Genomic DNA, 19,544 nt, shown 5'->3' on the forward strand with positions numbered 1-19,544 from the left:
CTCTCATCCATGCAACGCCCGTTATCCGTCCCCGTGCCTACAGTATTTTAATCCTACTGTTTACTAAAATCACTACTGCTGTCTTTGTTACTCTGCTGCTGTTATTTCACTACTGCTACTGCTATAAAACTGCATTATCGATAAACTCTTGCGAGCAAGTCTGTTTCCAGGTGCAGCTGAATTGACAACTCCGCTGTTAAGGCTTCCAAGTGTTCTTTGTCTCCCCTTGTGTCGAATCAATAAATTGGGTTTTACTTCCCTCGAAGACTGTTGCGATCCCCTATACTTGTGGGTCATCAAGAGGGCATGCAGCTCTCCTTGTGTGCTGCATGTGTGCTTCACAGGTTGGGACTTGGTCCCTGGCTTGGCTCTCCGACAGTATTGAGATTATCATCTCAATTTTCACTTGTTTTGCTAACTTGCCAAGTGGCTTTGCCACTTGGCCTAACTTTCATTTCTTTTTGTTGTCTTTGATTGCAGGGATCAATGAGATGATCAAGATGATGATCAAGATCATCTTGATCAAGAACTTCATGATGATCAACTATGTAGTTTAGGACATTTAGTTGACTTGTAATTTTCCTTTTTCTTTTTCTATTTCTATAATTTTTGTAATGTGTTGTAATATTTCATAATTCAATTCTGGATATTGTAAATGACAATGTATCATGTGTGTTTATCAATAAAGCTCCAATTTTCCTTAATGAGCTTTGTATAATAGTTGTAGTATTTATATTCTTGATTATTTATAATTTTGTTTAATGAATTTCCTCAATTTTGAATTATGAGATATTCATATGATGTTTAAATTTGAAATTCAAACGCAAGTTTGTTTGAATTCAATCATGCAACTTAAAGTTGTAATGTACTAACTCTCCTCTCTTCTCAAAACCCTAATTTAGTTAAGTGAGATGCAAGTTCATCGCACTCTCGAAACCCTAACCCTGTAAGGTGTCGAGAGAGAAACTTGTCCCCCTTTGATGTAGTTTTCTTTTAAAAGCGCGAAATTTTCCCAGAATTTACGATGAAATGCACATCCCTTTCTAAAATCTATCCCTCGATCATCTCTAAACCTGGGACATTACAGCTACGCAATCCTTTAAGCTTCAATCAAGACACCACCATGGTTGTCACACAAAAGCTAACAATATAATCCACCGACCCAACCATAGACGCATGTGATTGGTATTGAAGGAGTCAAGGAGAGGAATATATCCAACGACCTCCAACCCTGCTCAGATACGAGGAAATCCTGGACCTGCTCCCAGAACTACATGACGAGGTCCACTGCCTTGTCCAATGAGGGAGGCGTCGTGGGATGTTGGATCAGGGGCAAAACCTAGGGGGCGAATTGAGGGAGAGGAAGTTGTGATGGTGGGGTGGGTGGAGATCTTGATGAAGGAGCTCTACATGCTAGCAAGAGAGACCAAGGCGATGGTGACGTCGGAGTTGCACGTCCGGAGATCGGCGGCGGCACCATGTAGCTAGGTCAAGTCGCCGAGGAGAAGCGAGTGTTATGATTTTCTTTAAACATTTCACACACGGGAATAATTATTTGGGCTTATTAGGACAGTGCCCATCTCGACCTTTTTACTCCCTCCGTTAACAATTACCCTGCATTCTAGGTTTATTTAAAGTCAAATTTTACAAAGTTTGTCTAAAATAGAGAAAACAATTATAATATCTAAAATATATAAAAAATGAGAACACAGTACAACGCAGACGCTCACAAACACGCACGTACAAACACCCCTATGAACGCACGCACACGCACACTACCCCTATGAGCACCTCCGAGGGACTGAACCGGCATATCTTGAGGTTGACGAAGTCACCACTGGTGCCTCGCTGTTCACGGGCACGTCACCTACCACTGAAAGCATAGCCGGTTAAATCCTGGAATAAAGTCAGGTAAATACAAACACCCATGCCAAGTCTAGGACTTGAACCTAGGTGGGTTGGTTCCACCACAATGGACCTAACCACCAGAGCCAAGCTCTGTTTGCATCTAAAATATAAAATTAGCAGCATTAGAAAATATATTTTAAATTTATATATATTTGTAGTTATGGATGTTGATATTTTTTGTTACATCTTTGGTCCAATTTTAGGAATATTAACTTTGACTTAAACTAAAACGCATGGTAAAAAACGGAGGGAGTATTTAAGTTGTGTAAGCACATGTATGTCATATTTTCCACCCAAATATCAAATCTTGTGAACCTTTGGATGTAAAAAATAGAGGGTTTATTTGAGGGTATCAGAAAACACCTAAATAATGCAAATAAACTTTTATTCCTTGATAATTAAACATTGGATCCATCACAATCCAAGTTATTACAGTTTATTATGGTCTGCATAACGGCAAATACATCATTATTTCTAGTGGCTTCTTATTTAGTGTCCGGGCACCAATTCGTCCCTAGTTGTCGCCACAGTCGATGAACTGGTAGTTGACGGTGAGGTGGCCATCATTTACACCTTGCCCGTTGGCGTCGATCTTGCTGAACACCGTGTCATAGTCGAGGTCTAGGCCGCCGTTGCTGCACTGGTCCACGATCCTCGCCGTGATCTGTTGGCCGGTCGCCGGGTTGGTCACCTATAAATATCCAGACGACAAACTCGTCAGCCAATACGCAGGAGTATGTACTTCCTCTGGTTCAAATTAATTGACTCCGCTTTATCTAATACACATAATTGTAGACTAGCTAGATACTTAACTAAATATACACAAATTTAGGAAAAACAATTGAATCTATTAATATGAGTATGAGGAAGTAGCATTTTACACCGCATATCCATGTTCCTGTAACAGAGTTATATTGTCGATCGTTAGTGCTTACCCGGAGGCACTTGCCGCAGGACGCCTGACCGGTGGGCCCAGCGGGCCCGCAGAAGGCGGTCCAGCCGTACTTGGAGCGCCAGGCGAAGGACATGTTGGCGTCCCAGGTGGCGCAGTAGGCGCTAGCGGTGTTGAGGTCCCAGTTGATCTTCTGGGGGCTGTAGTAGTTGTAGGTGGCGCGCACGTTGGTCGCCGACTGCGCCGCAGCCATGGCCGCCGCCGCGCACAGCAGGACCGCCGCCAGCGCCGCACGTCCGGCCATCGTTGTCGTCGTTGCCGCCTTGCGAGAGGATGTGTATGCAGTGGCGAGTGGCAGCTTAGCAAAGATCGATCGAGAGGCTATGAACCTGTGCAGATTGATAATGGCCGTTTCCAGTGAGCTTTATATAGGGTTGCACCGGCGCATAGCATACGGTGGACTGTTCTTTCTCCATGCGCATTTTTTTCCAAACCTCTGGAATAACGTGCAGGTGTCAAGGAAAATTCCACGCATGAGCCAACCAAGGACGTGGACATCTTCCACGCAGTTTGGCTGGCTCGTTTTGACCACAGGTTTTCTGGAAACAAAAACGGTCCTATTTCCATATTGATGCATGTGTTCACGCAATTCATATTTTTTTGCTACGGGTACACAATATCATGTACACGTGTTCAGCTCAGCACCTTGTTTCTTGGGATGCAGGTGATAGATTCCTGGATATGCTTATCAGTTCCTGCACCAATATCTGTTTCTTATAGTCAGAACACGAGTTCAGCGGGCGATATCTACCACCGTAAGTTAACGAAAAGAAAATTACATGTTAACGAAAAGAAGATGATCGAGTTGCTGGTGAGAGAGTTCGTTCAGGCATTGCTCAACAGTTGTGGACTAATCATCAACAACGTAGAGCTCACCAAGAAGATGATTAAGCACTACAATATGTTTTCCATCTTTATTTGCAGACATAACTATCATTAGAACTTTTAGTTTCTTTATTTGCAGATACATTGCATAATTATCAGTTGAGCTTTGAACATTTCTTTGCACATACTATTTTGCCATGACAACTTGGTAGTGCGTTCATGCTCTGATGGCTCATATATTGTTCCCATCCTAAATTTATGCATTGATATTGACTATATTCAAAGCTTCACTGATAATGGATTTTCTTAAGATAGAGAGGTCACCTGAAATAATTTGGAGGTGTATGTCACAGATCGACATCCCAGGAACACGCAGGTCAAGCCATGGCGTCACAGCAAGACGTTGGGGAATTATAGGCCAACTTTTTTCACGTTACGAAATTTTCTGGGTTTCCGTTTTTGCCGTCGCACGCGTCACGCGGATGGCCTCGCTCGATTCATGCGGACAGACGCTCGAGTTCACGCTCTCTCGTCAACCTCGCCGGTGCGATCTCCGTCGCCCGCATCAGCGCCGCGGTCTCCCTCGCCCGCCACCGCCCTCTACCTCGCGCAGGTCGCCGCCTCCCTTTTCCTCTTGCTTCATCGCCTCTCCCGCGGTCTCTAACTAATCTGCCGCATGCATCGAGCTCGACAAAATCCGATTTTTTCCCTCCTCCGGGTAGCCGGATCTGCAGCGGTGGTGCTCGATCTGTCGAGCCAAGGTAGGGTGGAGCTCCAATTGTGGTTGTGGTTGTGCGGAGCTCCAGTCGTAGGTTGTGGTGGTGTGGAGAAGTCCTCCCAGATCTCAGCGAAGGCCCACGCCGGGGTCGGCGTTGTCCGTGGAGGAGGGCTAGAATGAGGAGGGCGTCGTCGTAATGGCCTTCTCCTGCATGGCCCGCCTCACCCCCTCCCTCCCATGGTCGGCAGCGAAGCTCCAGTTTCGCCGTCGTTGTCATCAAGATATTGGTACTGTCATGTGGGAGCTCCAGTTCCGGGGTAGCGATGGGACTCATGGAGAGCTGCTGCCGGAGCTGCAGCTGCCTCTCGAACTCCACTGCGTCAGCTATCCCCCTTCCCCATGTCTAGTTGTTCTGTTATGTGCTCACGCTAGAATCAGTGGAGAGGAAATCATGTGAATCTCGTAGGAATTTTTACCATAAATGTGAGTATCAGTACTTCTGACTAATGCTATATCTCATGGAATTATGTTGAGTCCTTCCCTGTATTTGCTTGATGTAGCCATACCATGACCAAAACACCATGTCGACTCTCTCTCCCTTGCTTAATTGTCGATGTGTAGTGTACCAGAGAGCTCTACCTCCTAGTGGTTTACTAGTAGCACTGTAGTATCATATGGAGGATACTTTGGTTAAAAATGTAGCTTTATGATTTGTCTTGCATACTCGTGTGCATTTGTTCAAAATCTTTGTGTTAGTTAAAGTGTGAGATGCCTGCTTAGAGTAGATCAAATTGAGTTGGCAATGAAATTGTTTTTAAAAACTGATTAGCATGTGTAAAATTCTGCCAATGTACAGTTGTTCAGAGTTGTATACCTTTTGTGGTGTCTTGCTATTACTGTCAACGACTGTCGAAAATTGTCCATTCAGTTTAGCTTTTTAAGGAGATGATTGTTCATGTCGATTCTCCATGTATGCTTGAACAGTTTTGCATAACCTATAGTTGTATCTTCCTGCTCAATAGAAAAATGTTCATTCCTCACCGATATAACAGTAGCAGTTTGTAGCCATTTTTTAAGTACTCCCTGCATTTCAGGGATCAAATATGCAAGAAAATCATGTAGCATGACAGACTGATTGTTGTAGTTTTCTTTGTTTGCTGTATCTGATTTGGTGATTCTTGTCAGGTTGAGAAGGCAAAGCAAGACTATGCCCTATCTGATCTCAGTGACATACTAAGGCATGGCCATTGACATTCAGTGGGGGTGATGAATCTGCTCTCCAACGGCGTGGAGAAGCTCGACTTCTTCTCCGACTAGCACGACGACAACCAGCATGGAGAAGCAAGGGCGATGAGGTGAACTGTGTTCCATGCATCTGCTGTCAAGTTCTTGCAGGACAATATGCAGCGCCTAATGCAGTTTGTATCCTTTCACTAACACAGCCGGTGGCGGTCGGACCTGAGCAACTGCCATGGACGGCTTCTCAGGTGGCATATGAGTGGGTGTGGGCATGGAGAGGGAGCCTCGTAGAGACCAAGAACAGGGTGGTCGAGGACTGTGCCTGCGTTGGAGGTGAGCACAAGAGACAACCATCTCTCTCTGAATATTGATGTGTTGGGGAGTACCATTATTTGATTCAGCAATATTCTGTTTAGACATCAATTAGCATGGCCTGTATAAATTTGCTTGTTCTGAATTCCCTTGCTGGTTTCGATGTGTGAATTGTGAAAGAGCTGAGCAGATGAGACACCAATTTATGATCTCCAAATAAGCATTGAGTAACTGCATTCCATTTTGATTTATTCACTTGATGCAGTTAATTAACTTGCAAATATTCAGTCAATGTGAAGTTAGCTCTAATAATCAACCACTCGCATACTACATCTCAGTTCTTCTGTTGTAAAGAAGTTGTCTGATGGAGTCATGGTCATGTACACTGTTGTCTTTTCTTCAGTGTTAAGTGTCATTGTTCAGTCATCTTTGCTTGTTCAGTCTTTTCTTTGATGGATCCAGTCGCGAGTCTCTTTCTTAATTGCATATGCTTTTTTTTTTTTTTGAAGAGCCAACGGTGGAGGGAAAACCTCCACCTGAAGTGAAAATTTATTAACGGGGGCCGAGTCTAGCTCGGGAGGTACATGTGGGTTTCGCCGGAGCAAAACGAAAGAGGCCAATACAGTGTAACCAAGATCACAGGAGGCTAGCTCTACGATCCGACAGCCACAAGTCTATCGGCTGGCGGCTAAGGCGGTGAGGCAGCCTGTGCAACCAAAGCTCGCAGTGTTCTACAAGGAGCAAGAACATTTGCGGAGGTCGCAGGAGTTGGGCATCAAAAACCATACGGTTCCTGCTCTTCCACGTGATCCACAGTACGAGGAGCACCAGTGTGTGCCGCACAGGAGGCGCAAGGGCGATGAGTGGCGCAGCGAGGGCAAGGCAGCCATCTTCCAGGTCGGTCGCAGAGGTGGCAGCTGGGGCCCCAACGTGAGCAAACCATGGCGCCAGGCGGCGGCACTTGAAGAAGAGATGAAGGAGATCCTCGTCTTCGTTGCAGAAGGGGCAGCGGGCGGACGGCAGCACACCATGTCGATGGAGGAGAGCACGCGTCCTGGTATTCCCATGCCGCGCAATCCAGAAGAAGACCCGGACCTTGAGCGGCGCGAAGTTTGCCCAGTTGCAGTCGGCGAGCGGGAGGACGACCCCGGACGAGACCATCGTGCGGTATGCTCGGGCCGTGGTGAAGGAGGCTCCCCCAGGCAGTAGGCGGGTGTCAGGTTCATCGGCGAGGGCAGCGTGTTGAAGCGAGGCCGCCAACGCGTCGAGTTGGGCCTGTGCGATCACTGAAACGCGCGAGTGCATCGGAAGCGCAAGCCGGTGATTCGCGAGGGCCGCGGCCACCGTGATGGACATGTCGGTACAGTGAGACAACAGCTCAGGGACGCGGGCGAACAGCGGGCCGGCGGCGTGCCAATTGTCGAACCAGAACGAGGTCGTCGCGCCGTTGCCAACCTTGACGTTTGTGAGCCCACGGTAGACGGAGAAGATGCGTTTGAAGGATCGCCAGGCAGGTGTGTCTAAGGATGACGGGGGCTCGGCAATCCCATTGGCGCCATACCAACGGCGAACCCACCGAGTCCAGGGCGTGTCGTCGCCCCGCAACAGCTTGTGGATGAACTTGAGGAGGAGGCAAGTGTTTTGGCGCCTGAGATCATGAACGCCGAGGCCACCCTCGGCTCGCGAGCGGCAGACATCCTGCCAGGCCACCTGGCAGTCACCACCCGAGCATGCAGCCTTTCCTTTCCAGAGCATGCCGCGGCGGGGCCTGTTCATGCGGTCGATGGTTGTCACCGGGAGCGGGATCACACTCATGGCGAAAGATGGCAGGGCGGAGAGGACAGCGTCAGTCAAGGTCAGCCGTGAGCCCAAGTTCAGCAGCGAGCTTTTCCATCCCGGCGCACGTTTCTCCACTTTCACCACGAGATGTTGCAGGTCTTGCACACGGAGCTTGCGGGCTGTCAGCGGGAGCCCAAGGTAGGTCTGGGGAAATTCCGCGGGCGCGCAACCCACGAGCGCAGCAAGCTCATCCGCGCGCCCTTCCGGGACGCAGATCGGCACAAAGGCTGACTTCTGGAAGTTAATTTCCAGGCCGGTGGCGCGAGAGAAGGTGTCGAGGAGGGTCTTGGCGCGCAGGAGCTGGTCCGGGGTGGCCCGAAGGAGAAGCAACGTATCGTCGGCGTACTGAATAACGGGGCAGGGAAGGTCATCAACGAGGGGGTGGCGCAGCCGGTCGGGCTCAACGTCACCGGTGATGAGCTGCTGCAAGACATCCGCCACAATGATGAACAAGTACGGGGAGAGAGGGTCCCCCTGACGCAGCCCCTGCTTGCAATCAAACCAACGGCCTGGCACGCCATTGAGGAGAACCGCTGTCCTGCCTGTCTCGAGGATAGCTCTGATCCAGCTGCACCACTTGTCACCGAAACCACGAGCATGGAGGATACAATCCAAGGCAGACCAATCCACAGAATCAAAAGCCTTTCGGAAGTCCAGCTTGAGAACAATCGTCGGGACGCGGCGTTTGTAGCAGCACTGAACTAGCTCAGCAGCATACGCGAAATTGTCGGTGATGTTACGTCCTCTGATGAAGCCAGACTGATCAATTGACACCAGAGCCGGGATGTGTGGCTGGATCCGGCGCGTCAAGACCTTGCAAAGAATTTTGAGAGCTGTGCCTTGGAGCGAGATCGGCCTGAACCCGTCTGCAGTAACCACATCGTCTCGTTTAGGGAGGAGGGCCATGTACGCTTGATTTATGGGCTGGAGTTTTGTGGTGCCTGAGTGGAATGCTGCCATCAAATCAGATAGATCGCCTTTCACGAGAGGCCAGAAAGTCTTGAAGAACCCCGGGCTGAAACCATCTGGCCCCGGCGAGGCATCGGTGCGCATTGTGAGTAGAGCTGACCGGATCTCCTCCTCAGCGAACGGGCGCTCAAGGTCGGCCAAGGCAGGCAGAGGCCTGTACATGGCACGAACGTCAAAGTCGAATGTGGTGGTTCTTGAGGAGCCCATCAGGGAGGAGTAATAGTCTGTCAGTATGCGCTCCTTCACCTGGTGTGAGTATGCAGGCACACCATTTTCATGTAGCACGCGGATGGAGTTCTTTCGCATGCGGGCGGACGCACAAGCATGGAAGAAGCGTGTATTCTCGTCTCCAAGACGACAGTATCGAATGGAATAACGCTGGCGCCAGTACAAGGATTTGATTTTGAGTTGGCGCGCAAGATGCTCTTTAACAAGTCGACGGAGGATGGACTCAGCGGCGGATAACCACCTGATCTCTTCCAACATATCGAGCAGTTGGATTATGGCCCGACAGGAGACGATCACCGCATCTGGTTTTCGCTTGGCCCGCGCCCATTTTTTCGACTCGGCTCTCACCCATTTTAGCTTACGGGCCAGGCGTGCGGCAGGGTCCTGGAGCTGGTTACAACGGCGCTGCCAGACGTGCTCAACAAGCGAACGAAAGCCAGTGTCCAGAGCCCACCCCTTCTCGTATCGGAAAACACTGGAAACAGGGACTCTCGTGGAAGCGGAGACGATCAGCGGCACATGATCTGAAGTTACTCTGGTTGCCGAAGCTAGAGTTGTGTTGCAGAGGACGGAGGCCCAGGCCAGGTTGATGAATGCCCTGTCCAAGCGTACCATCGTTGGCTGATCACGCATGTTCGACCAGGTGAAGCGACGGTCCAGCAGGGGCAGCTCCTGGAGGAGCAGCTCGTCGACGACGGTGTTGAATGACGCAGCGAGGTTTGCATCAAACACACCGCCGCTGCGGTCGTCCGGCCAGCGAGCGACGTTGAAGTCCCCGGCGATAAGCCACGGGCCGTGACAAAGAGCGCCGAGCCCTTGCAGCTCGTCGAAGAACTCCTCCCGAGAGGCAGCGTCGCAGGGCCCGTAGACGTTTGTAATGAAGAAGCGCAAATCGTCCACGCGAGAGCGGAGCTCGGTGGTGAGGCAGAACTGGCCGGCATGCCGCGAGACAAGGAGCCAGCGCGATGGGTCCCAGGCTGTAAGGATGCCGCCAGACGCACCAACAGCATCGATCCGCTCGTTCGCGGAGAGGGAGCGAGGGAGGAACGACCCCAGCTTGAAGCTAGTGGGGGCGCGTAGCTTCGTTTCCTGAAGGCACAACACAGCGGGAGCCATGTCTACCACAGCGGAGTTAACTACAGAGCATTTATCATCGTCCCCTAGACCTCTTACATTCCAGATCCCCACCACTAAATCTCTCATACGAGGTGTACTCATGGGGGATACAAACACACACCTAATATACAAGCCAAACTCTTACAAGCAGCAGGACCTACAGCACTACAGGGGGGCGCAGTGTGCACAGCCGAACACGCTGGGGTGGCACAATGCCCGGCACGCCAAGACCAAAAACGTCGGCCAAGAGGCCGAGCTGGCGCTCCGGGCTGGTAGAGCGGCCGGAGGGGCCACATTAGTCCACGTCGGTGATCACCGGGGAAGCCGCGGCTAGGCGGCAGAGCACATCGTCGGGGAGGTCGCAGCTCCGCGCGAGGGAACGCAGAAGCTCCATTGGCAGGTACGGTGTGGACGCGTCAGAAGACGAGCGCGGCAGGGGAGCACCCTCCAGCTTGTGGGCCTTGAGAGCTGTTGCCCTGGTGGTGGTGTCCTGGTATCCTCCGCCGGACGTGCCCCGAATCCTCTTGCTGCGGCGCGGACCCGGCCCGTCGTCCTCGCCACCGCCCGGTGACTGGAGCGGGTTGAAGCGGGCGATCGAGGCGCGACGGCCATGGCGCAAAGGGACGCCGATCGGAGCGCGGGCCGTGGGAGGCAGAGGGGGGCGAGGGCTGGAGGGGGGCGGGGGCAGGGGCTGGACGGTATTGGGGTGCAGGGCGACGGGAAAGACGGCGCCATTGGCGATACGGTGGGGGGGCATGTTGGCTGAAGGCGAGGTGGGAGAGGCACCATGGGCGGGGGACGGTGTGGAGGAGGGTGAGTGGGTGGGCAGAGGCACCCTAGGCATGGCGTTGGGGCAGCGATCACGCCGGAGGCCGGAGCGGTGGCCAGAACCACCGCAAACTAGGCAGCAGACGGGGTCACGGCATTCACGGACGGGGTGCTTCGGCGAGAGACAACGTGAAAGATCGAGATGTCGCCTAGAGGGGGGGGGTGAATAGGCAATTAAAAACTCTTACGGATTTGTCTTGTAATAATGCGGAATTAAACTATCGTTTAGTTTACAAGCACAAACCCTAAATATGCTATGCTCAACTAAGTGTAACAATAGCAACTAGAGCTAAGCAAGATAGGCACAAGATATATGTAGCACAAGTGATAGCAATATATATGTACTTCAAGCGCGATGGCTATCACAAGGAAAGAGAGCTCGGGTATAGAAATAACCGAGGCACGCGGAGACGAGGATGTATTCCCGTGTTCCCTTGCTTTGCAACAAGGTACGTCACGTTTGGAGGAGTGGATGTCCCACGAAGGATTCCCCGCGCCACGAAGGCTCACCCTATTCTCCGAACCACACCCACGAAGGATAATGGCCCTTTCCTTATGGTTAGCTTTTCCTCCGCTCCGGAGATGGCAAGCTCCACAACCACTTCACAAGCTCCACGAAGGAGAAGCCCGGGCCTCTTCACAATCTTCTTGAAGAGATCACCGGAGCACCAATCACCAAGCCAACTAGGAGGTCACCCTCCAAGAGTAACAAGCTCACGGTCTCTCACTCGAACAAATCGTGGTGGAGAGCTCAACACTATGCAATGATGCAAAGCAAGAACACCGGAGGTGTTCAAGTCCTTCACACTCAAATCTCACCAAAGCAACGAATGCTAGGATGAGATTGGAGAGGAAGAACAAGGGGGAAAGTCAACCAAAGACTCCAAGATCTAGATCCCAAGAGATTCCCTCACTTAGAGAAGAAATGGTTTGGTGGAAGTGTAGATCTAGATCTCCTCTCTCAAATCCTCAAATATGAGCAAGAATGGTTGGAGGATTTAAGGGGAAGAGCAAGTTCTTCAAATAGTAGCAATGGAGGAGAGAGAATGGGAAGAACTAGTTGCTCAAGGTGGAAGAAGGGTCTATTTATAGCTAGGAGCAAATAAAACTGTTGGGGGGAAAAGACAAGAAAAACGGGCAAAAAACAGCTCTAAAAAGTAGCCCAGCCGGTTGCCAGGCCGGCCGACCGGCCTGGGCACTGAGGAGCCCGGTCGGTGGCCCGGTCCGACCGGCTCAGCAACCGGGCAGAGCTGGGCGCGCGCACGGGCGGCGGGGAGCAAAGGAGCGCGCGGGGGAGCAGGCCAAGTGAGGCGCTGTGGGCCGCGCGGGGCGAGCTGGCCCAGCCCCGCCGGCGCGCGGGCGGCGCGTGGGCGGCGCGGAGTGGAGCGGGTCGCGCGGGGAGGCGGCGCGTGGGCGGCGCGGGAGTGGAGCGGGCCGCGCTGGGGAGGCGGCCCGGCCCGGCGAGGAGGCCGGTCCGGCCGGAAGCGGCGGCGGGCCGGTCGGTGACCGGGCCTGCGACCGGACGGGGCGGCCAGGCCCACGGGTATCCGCCCGGATGGCACCGGTTCCCAGGCCGGTTTTCGACCGGGTGGGCCGGCGCCTGGCCCGGTCCGGCCGGCTGGCTCCTTCCCCTTTTTTCTTTTCTTTTTCTTCTTTTCTCTTTTTCTTTAATAACAATTGCTCCCGAACTCCGAATCGCATGAAACCAATTTTGCTTGGAAGATAACAACAAATGCTATCTAATAGAAAGTGAAAACCCAAGAATCTGTAGGAGGGGATTTTATCATGAATATAAAAGGTAGAACCTTATATCATGAATAACCGGTAAAATCACCCAACCTCGAAAACGCAATAGAAGATGCATGTGAACTCCGTTTTCGATGAACTTGGGCTTGTTGTAAAGCTATCAACAAGCTCAAGAACCTCACACCGAGAAATACCAAGAAGCAATAAGAATGTGCAAAGTATGCAAAGGATTGAGCTCCCTAAGACGATGTGATCAAGTTACCCAACCGAAAGCCCCTCTTAATAGTGCGGCTATCTATCATATAATCCGGTCTCCCATCAACCACCTCGAGACCGGTAAAAGGAAAACCTATCAAGGTCATACCTTTGCCTTGCGCATCCCGCTTGATCTTGATGATAACTCTTCAAGCTTCACTCAAGCCGGAATGCCTTACTTGATCAATGTTGCTTCATGAAGACTCACAAATACTCTCCCATACACTATGATGGGAAAGCCACATTGATGCACATCTTCACATGTCCATTATCACCAAATGGACGGCAAGCTTCAAGCATGTGATTCACTCAAGATGCTCATCTTGAACTTGCCCAACTCAACCTTGTATCTTCTCATACTCACATAAGATAGAGCATGGCTAATATTGAGTTCCACATAAGAACTCCATCTTCATTTCTTCTTATTGATCATATCACATATATATCTTCATACCGATGATCTTGATGCCAATACACAAGGTATACCTTTATCTTTATGGCATCCATACTTGAATCCAACACATGGAGAGCAAGTAGTACCTATGGAATATTCCTTCATATAAACTCAATGAAAACATTAGTCCATAGGGGTTGTCATTAATTACCGAAACCACACATAGGGGCAATGTACCCTTACAATCTCCCCCATTTTGGTAATTGATGACAACCACACTAAGAGGGTTTATATAATGAATATTAGTGACAAGTACGCAACTTATCCGAGAATAAGTTGTATACAAGAGGTTGTATTTGATATGGTCAAGTAACACAAAGCAACTAGTCCATATCAAAACCGACTCTACTCACACAACTACAACAAATGGAATGGATGTGAGTAGAACCAATATATATAGAGAAAACTCCCCCACAATGTATGCACGTGTGATGAACATGAATTCATTGCATACATTGTCAAGATTAACCTTTGGGATAGTTTCCACTATATATATACAACCATGCAAGACATATAAATATGGAATGCATGAGAAGCAAAACACTTAAGCACAAACCAAGCTTAAGTATAAAACCAATCCCTTAAACCCTCTAAACTTCTCCCCCATTGGCATCGATTGTCAAAATGGGAGAAAAATTTAGAAGGCCAATATAATGTGAGTTCCTCCCCAAAGTGTGCACTTCTCATAATTTGAGTGGAATCAAGTGCACATATCCAATGATGAATACTTGAAGGAAGTCAAACTATATTGAGGATCAAAGATTGCATAAAGATAATATGGTGAAGTGAGCTTCAACAAATAAAGGCAAGCAATCAAAGATCCAATTGGACAAACAAAGATATCATGATAAGAGAGATATAGTGCTTCTAAAAATAAGAAAGCTCCCCAAGGTTCGTGCACAATTTATAATGTTTGCATTTGAATACAATATGCACAAACATGGAATCCTCACTCCCTATATATCATTTAGAACACAACTAAGATAAAGAGATTATGCTTATCAAGAACAACTTTAGTCCAACAATTACGAGATATGAGAGCATGAAGAAAATAAATAAACCAAGCACTCATAAATTTTCTTTACCAACCCACTAAAAACAAAAGGGGTAAAAGATGGTCGGCAAAGAACAAGGATATCAAGATGATGGATTAACGCTCTTATGTATATGAGTTTCTAAAGTGGACAAAGTGATCCATAAAGAAACATGCACACACAAAAGGTTAACAAAATAGATAAGACGAGATATCCAAGATGAAGTCATAAAATATACCAAAAGATGTTTGCTTAAGAAGCATATATATAGCCTATGGCTCCAATTTTCACTTATGGTATATGAATGAGCTTCAACCAAGTAAAATCTCAAAAACATCACAACCAACAATAAGGGAAGTAAAGCTAGTTGGAATGTTTTGAGAGAGGCAACAAGTATCACAAATGCGGATTTATTTCGCAATTTCATCAATATTGCACATAAGAGTTCTTTGAGGAATTGATATGCAATAAATTGCTAGGGGGCATATTTGGGATAGGTGAATCATAAACATGATATATATATATATATATCCCCATCATATGCATCTTCTCAAATTACTCACGTGTACAATAAGAAGTTTTTCTTTAAAAGGTTTTTTTTTTAAGAACCTCAATATTTTCGAAATAAAGAATTTCATGCCAAGATGCAACCTACAAGAGGTTGGATGCTATGTGAGTATGCATGAATAAGATACTTGTTACCGAGATAGCAATGACATGATGTAGTAGATAGGAGTTCATCGATCATCCTAGTCTTGACTCCAATTCTCATATGGTGATAACACCTTCCTTATAGATGAGACAAGCCTCCATTACATCTCCAATGTACCTAAAACATCATTCAAGTACATCTTGGCCCCCAAACTTATTGGGTCCAACATGGTTAGACAAACCACAATATATAGGACACACTCCATATAAATATGTGCATATTTAGATGAAATTTGAATTTCATGCACATCTTAGCCATTTAGGATTTGATGGAGTATACCCTATATAATGGATCAAACAATGCAAGCATGCTACAAACATAAACAAATTACATATAAGCACACATAAAGACTTTAAAGATCCAAGAAAGATATACTTTGGACAAAACACCAAAAGAATCGAATAAGGCATAAAGGTGTCACCAAACAAATTTGTTGTCCAAAATATATCAAAGACGCAAATCACAAAAGATTTGTTCAACAAAGTTCAACAAATAAACTAAGAAGAAACCATTGAGCATAAAGGATGAAATAAAGCAAACATGCTCAAGGATTTATCTCATTCAAGCAAATAAATCATGTAAGAAAGAATGAGATAGCAAACTCCCCAAAAGAGCAAGGTTCAAACAAAATAAACCAAACCCTATACACTTTTCACAATGGCACAATGTACCGTAAGGAAAAGTTTTGTCTTCCAAAACAAACACTTGATATGAACCAAGAGAATTTATCAAAAGATTTTTCAAAGGGACAAGGAAGACACATGGGAGTAACAAAGATTTGTTGGAAATAAAATAAGGCAATTAGAAACAATCCAAGGTGAAGATGATCCAAAAAAAAAATCAACCACATACAAGATTATCAATTGTCAAAGACAATGAGTATATTGGAAATAATTTCCGGTGGAGTATTCACAATGTTAGTAAGGATCAACTTCACAATAAAAGGCATAGGATAAGTATATAGAATTGAGCACTATGCACGGATGAAGATTCTTGATAGCTTCAACTAGTCACACAATCACGCACGGCAATGATTAGAATAACTTGAAGCAAACGGTGTCCCAAATAAGATATAGAGATATGTATTTGAGGAAAAACTGCACCAAGAATTTCATATTCAAACAAAAAACCCACAAGATGAGTAATAAAAATATTTTTATTAGGAATGGAGCTTGTTTGAGCAAACATGCCACCTAGGAACAAGATAATTAAGAGCATCAACTCTAAGTGGCATAACCTCATATGTTCACATTTTCTAGGCTTGTGATATGTACAAAACATATTACTCCCCCATAATGTGATAAAACATTTCTTCTAAATAAGAGGCAACTAAAATTCAACTAGAGATGATTAATGGATATTTAGAATTTGAATTTCTCATGAGTATGGCACACCACATAGTGACTAGATAATCTTGCAATATCAATACTAAGTGGTGGTACCCATGTACACACATTTTAAAGAAAGAGAGATGCACAAAGCATATCACTCCCCCAAAATGGGATGTTCCATTAATCACTTCAAAGAGAACCAAATAAGATATCATCAAGATGCATTAGGCTCAAAACAATACACAAGTATATGGTGAGTCAAACAAACATACTTGAACACACAAGATAAGCAAGTAAGACACAACACATACATACACATATTTGGTACAAAACCAAACATGCAAAGGGGCAAGTAACTTACAATAAACATGAAGAGTTGAAGTATAAGTTACCGCAAGGAGGAACATTGGATTATGAGATATAGATGATAATCCATACGACTTGGCTTGGTCAAAGTTTAATATATGAAGATCCCTTAATTCTTCATGAAGTAGCCAAATCTCCAATGCCCTCCACATGTACCTATTGATCAAGTTTGAGATTGTTGGTCCCCAACCAAGTTGGGTCCTAAGAGGTTAGTCACAATAGGCTTGGCAACCCAAATGGTTCTTTTCTTGAAACCACTTTGAGCTCCAACAAACTTGGCAAACACATTGCCATCCTTATCCTTCCCTAGAGAATAATCATCATCAACAATTATAGGGTTAGATAAGGTACCACCTAAGCAAGAAGAAGCAAAGTGCCCCTTCTCACGACATAAGTAGCAAGTGTTCCCCTTTCTCTTCTTTATTGATTTCTTCTCTTGGGGAACAATATCTTGATTCTTCTTGGGAAGTGGCCTATCTTCAACTTGAGGTCGAGCATGAGCTTGACCTTTACCTTGTGGCTGTTTCCCTTGTTGTTTCTCACTCAAGTGCTTCTTCTTCTTCTTCAATGGGCATGATCTAACATGATGCCCTTCAACCTTGCACTTGAAACAAACCAACTTGGCCGGATCCTTGACTTTGTCTTGGCCCTTCTTCTTGTTGCTCTTTCTCTTGGACTTGTTCTTGTTATTGGATTTGAATCCAAGTCCACTCTTGTCATTGGGGGATTGTTGCACACTTAGCATCTTGTCAAGTGCAGATTTCCCATCATGACGCTTTTCCAAGTCTTTCTTTAAAGAAAGGACTTGGGCCTCGAGCTCTTTGACTTCCTCTACATGGTTAGTAGAAATGCAAGTACTAGAGGAAGTAGAAGCTTCATTGTTAGAGCAACAAGGCAAAGTGAGTAATCCAACACAAGGTGTATCACTAGTTTGACTAGATGGATTACAAGGACTAGCACATGGCAATATAATATTTGTAGTAGAGATTGTGCTAACATCCATATGAGGCTCACAAGATGTTACCTTAGTGATACTTGCCTCATGAGCTAACTTTAGCCCATCATAGGAAATTAGAAGATCATCATGAGAGCTTGAGAGCTTTTTATAACTTTCTTCCAATTCCCTATAATTGCTAGTTAGCAACTCAAGTTGAGCCCTTAGCTCAACATTCTCCTCTAAGGTAGATGCTTCACAAGAATTAGAGTTAGTAGCACAAGCATCAACAATAGTTTTCTCATTTTCATGCATATAGGATTCAATTTTTTGTGTAAGCATGAAATTAGCATGCTTCTCATCTTTTAGCTCATGCTTGAGGAGAGTGAATCTCATTTCCTCATTTTCAACATGGGACTCCAACTTCACTATGGTTTCCTTATATTTATTCAAGATATCCATAGAGTGTTCGAGATTAGCACGAGCTTCTTTATTACCATGAAGAGAAGCATATATCATTGCCATATTATGCACCAAGGTATTATATTCTTCATCATTATCATCATCATCACTCTCATCATTAGAGGAAGTGTTAGGAGTCAAAGTAGGAGATACCTTTGATCCATTTGCCATAAGGCACATGTGCATACCGGAGAATGAAGATGAAGATATTCTTGAATCCTCATTTGAAAACATGTCTTGATCCATATAGTGTTCGGTTTCCTCTACATTGTTAGTCAACAAACAACTAGAGGAAATATAAGCATTTTGATTATGGGGGCAAGACAAGGTAAGCATATCTTCATGAGATCTATGTAAGCAATTTACACATGATATGCAAGGACTATCAACACAAGCATGTAGGTCATTTTCAATGCTAGATGTGTTTAAGTCCAAAGAGGAAGCATTACAATGGGATAGAGATGAAGAATCATCACTATTGAGCACAATATCAACATTGCAATTTTTCTCACCACTCACCATATCATTACCTCGTGTCTTGCTACACGTTGGTGAAGTGAAAGAAGATGATATATCATCACGACCGGAGGTGGAAGCAACTTGGAGCTCTTCATGATGTGAAGGGGAAGAGAGCTCCTCGGAGTCACCACCGACCAATTGAGAAGTGGATCCACCAAACATTTCCTTAAGCTTGATCCACATCTCATGAGACGATTTTCGCTTTATATATATCAAGAACCTACGAAAATCGGGTCTCAAAGAGAATAAAAGCTCATTAGATACTTGAGCTTCAAGATGTAAGTTTTTCTCATCCTCTAAAGATAGATTTTGAGAATCCATCGGAGGAGAAAAACCGACATCTAGAAATTGCTCTATATGTGGACACAAGGTCCGAAGCTTACAAAGCAAGCAATTTCTCCACAAAAGATAATTTGTGCCATTAAAGACAATTGTGTCATTGTGCACTATACTAGCCGACATCTTTACTCTCAAGGCGGTGAAGCCTTAAACAAGGAGAGACCTTGCTCTGATACCAATTGAAAGATCGAGATGTCGCCTAGAGGGGGGGGGAGGGTGAATAGGCAATTAAAAACTCTTACGGATTTGTCTTGTAATAATGCGGAATTAAACTATCGTTTAGTTTACAAGCACAAACCCTAAATATGCTATGCTCAACTAAGTGTAACAATAGCAACTAGAGCTAAGCAAGATAGGCACAAGATATATGTAGCACAAGTGATAGCAAGATATATGTACTTCAAGCGTGATGGCTATCACAAGGAAAGAGAGCTCGGGTATAGAAATAACCGAGGCAC

General features: G+C 46.4%; 2 protein-coding genes across 2 annotated transcripts in view; one reads left to right on the forward strand and one right to left on the reverse strand.

Annotated features, from left to right (window-relative positions):
* Positions 1–2,276: 2,276 nt before the first annotated feature.
* On the reverse strand, positions 2,277–3,215 carry LOC127316880 (barwin). Its single transcript, XM_051347350.2, has 2 exons — positions 2,844–3,215; positions 2,277–2,599 (listed from the first exon to the last, which is right to left on the reverse strand). The coding sequence occupies exons 1-2, from the start codon at positions 3,102–3,104 to the stop codon at positions 2,423–2,425; spliced, it is 438 nt and encodes a 145-aa protein (XP_051203310.1). The 5' UTR covers positions 3,105–3,215; the 3' UTR covers positions 2,277–2,422.
* Positions 3,216–3,806: 591 nt separating this feature from the next.
* Positions 3,807–19,544, forward strand: part of LOC127316879 (uncharacterized) — a 37,000-nt gene continuing 21,262 nt past the window's right edge. The window contains exons 1-3 of the mRNA XM_071823048.1: positions 3,807–4,886; positions 5,589–5,758; positions 5,846–5,975. The gene's annotated coding sequence lies outside the window, so the exon portion shown is untranslated. The remainder of the gene's footprint in view (positions 4,887–5,588; positions 5,759–5,845; positions 5,976–19,544) is intronic.

Source organism: Lolium perenne, chromosome 7, assembly GCF_019359855.2.
Source record: "Lolium perenne isolate Kyuss_39 chromosome 7, Kyuss_2.0, whole genome shotgun sequence".
NCBI classification, from domain to species: domain Eukaryota; kingdom Viridiplantae; phylum Streptophyta; class Magnoliopsida; order Poales; family Poaceae; genus Lolium; species Lolium perenne.

Excerpts from the sequence above, each read along its gene's own strand:
- LOC127316880 (XM_051347350.2), bottom strand. The coding sequence starts at position 3,104 with ATGGCCGGACGTGCGGCGCTGGCGGCGGTCCTGCTGTGCGCGGCGGCG. Across the intron at positions 2,600-2,843 it reads CCTGCGGCAAGTGCCTCCGG|GTGACCAACCCGGCGACCGG; the intron begins GTAAGCACTAAC and ends GGATATTTATAG.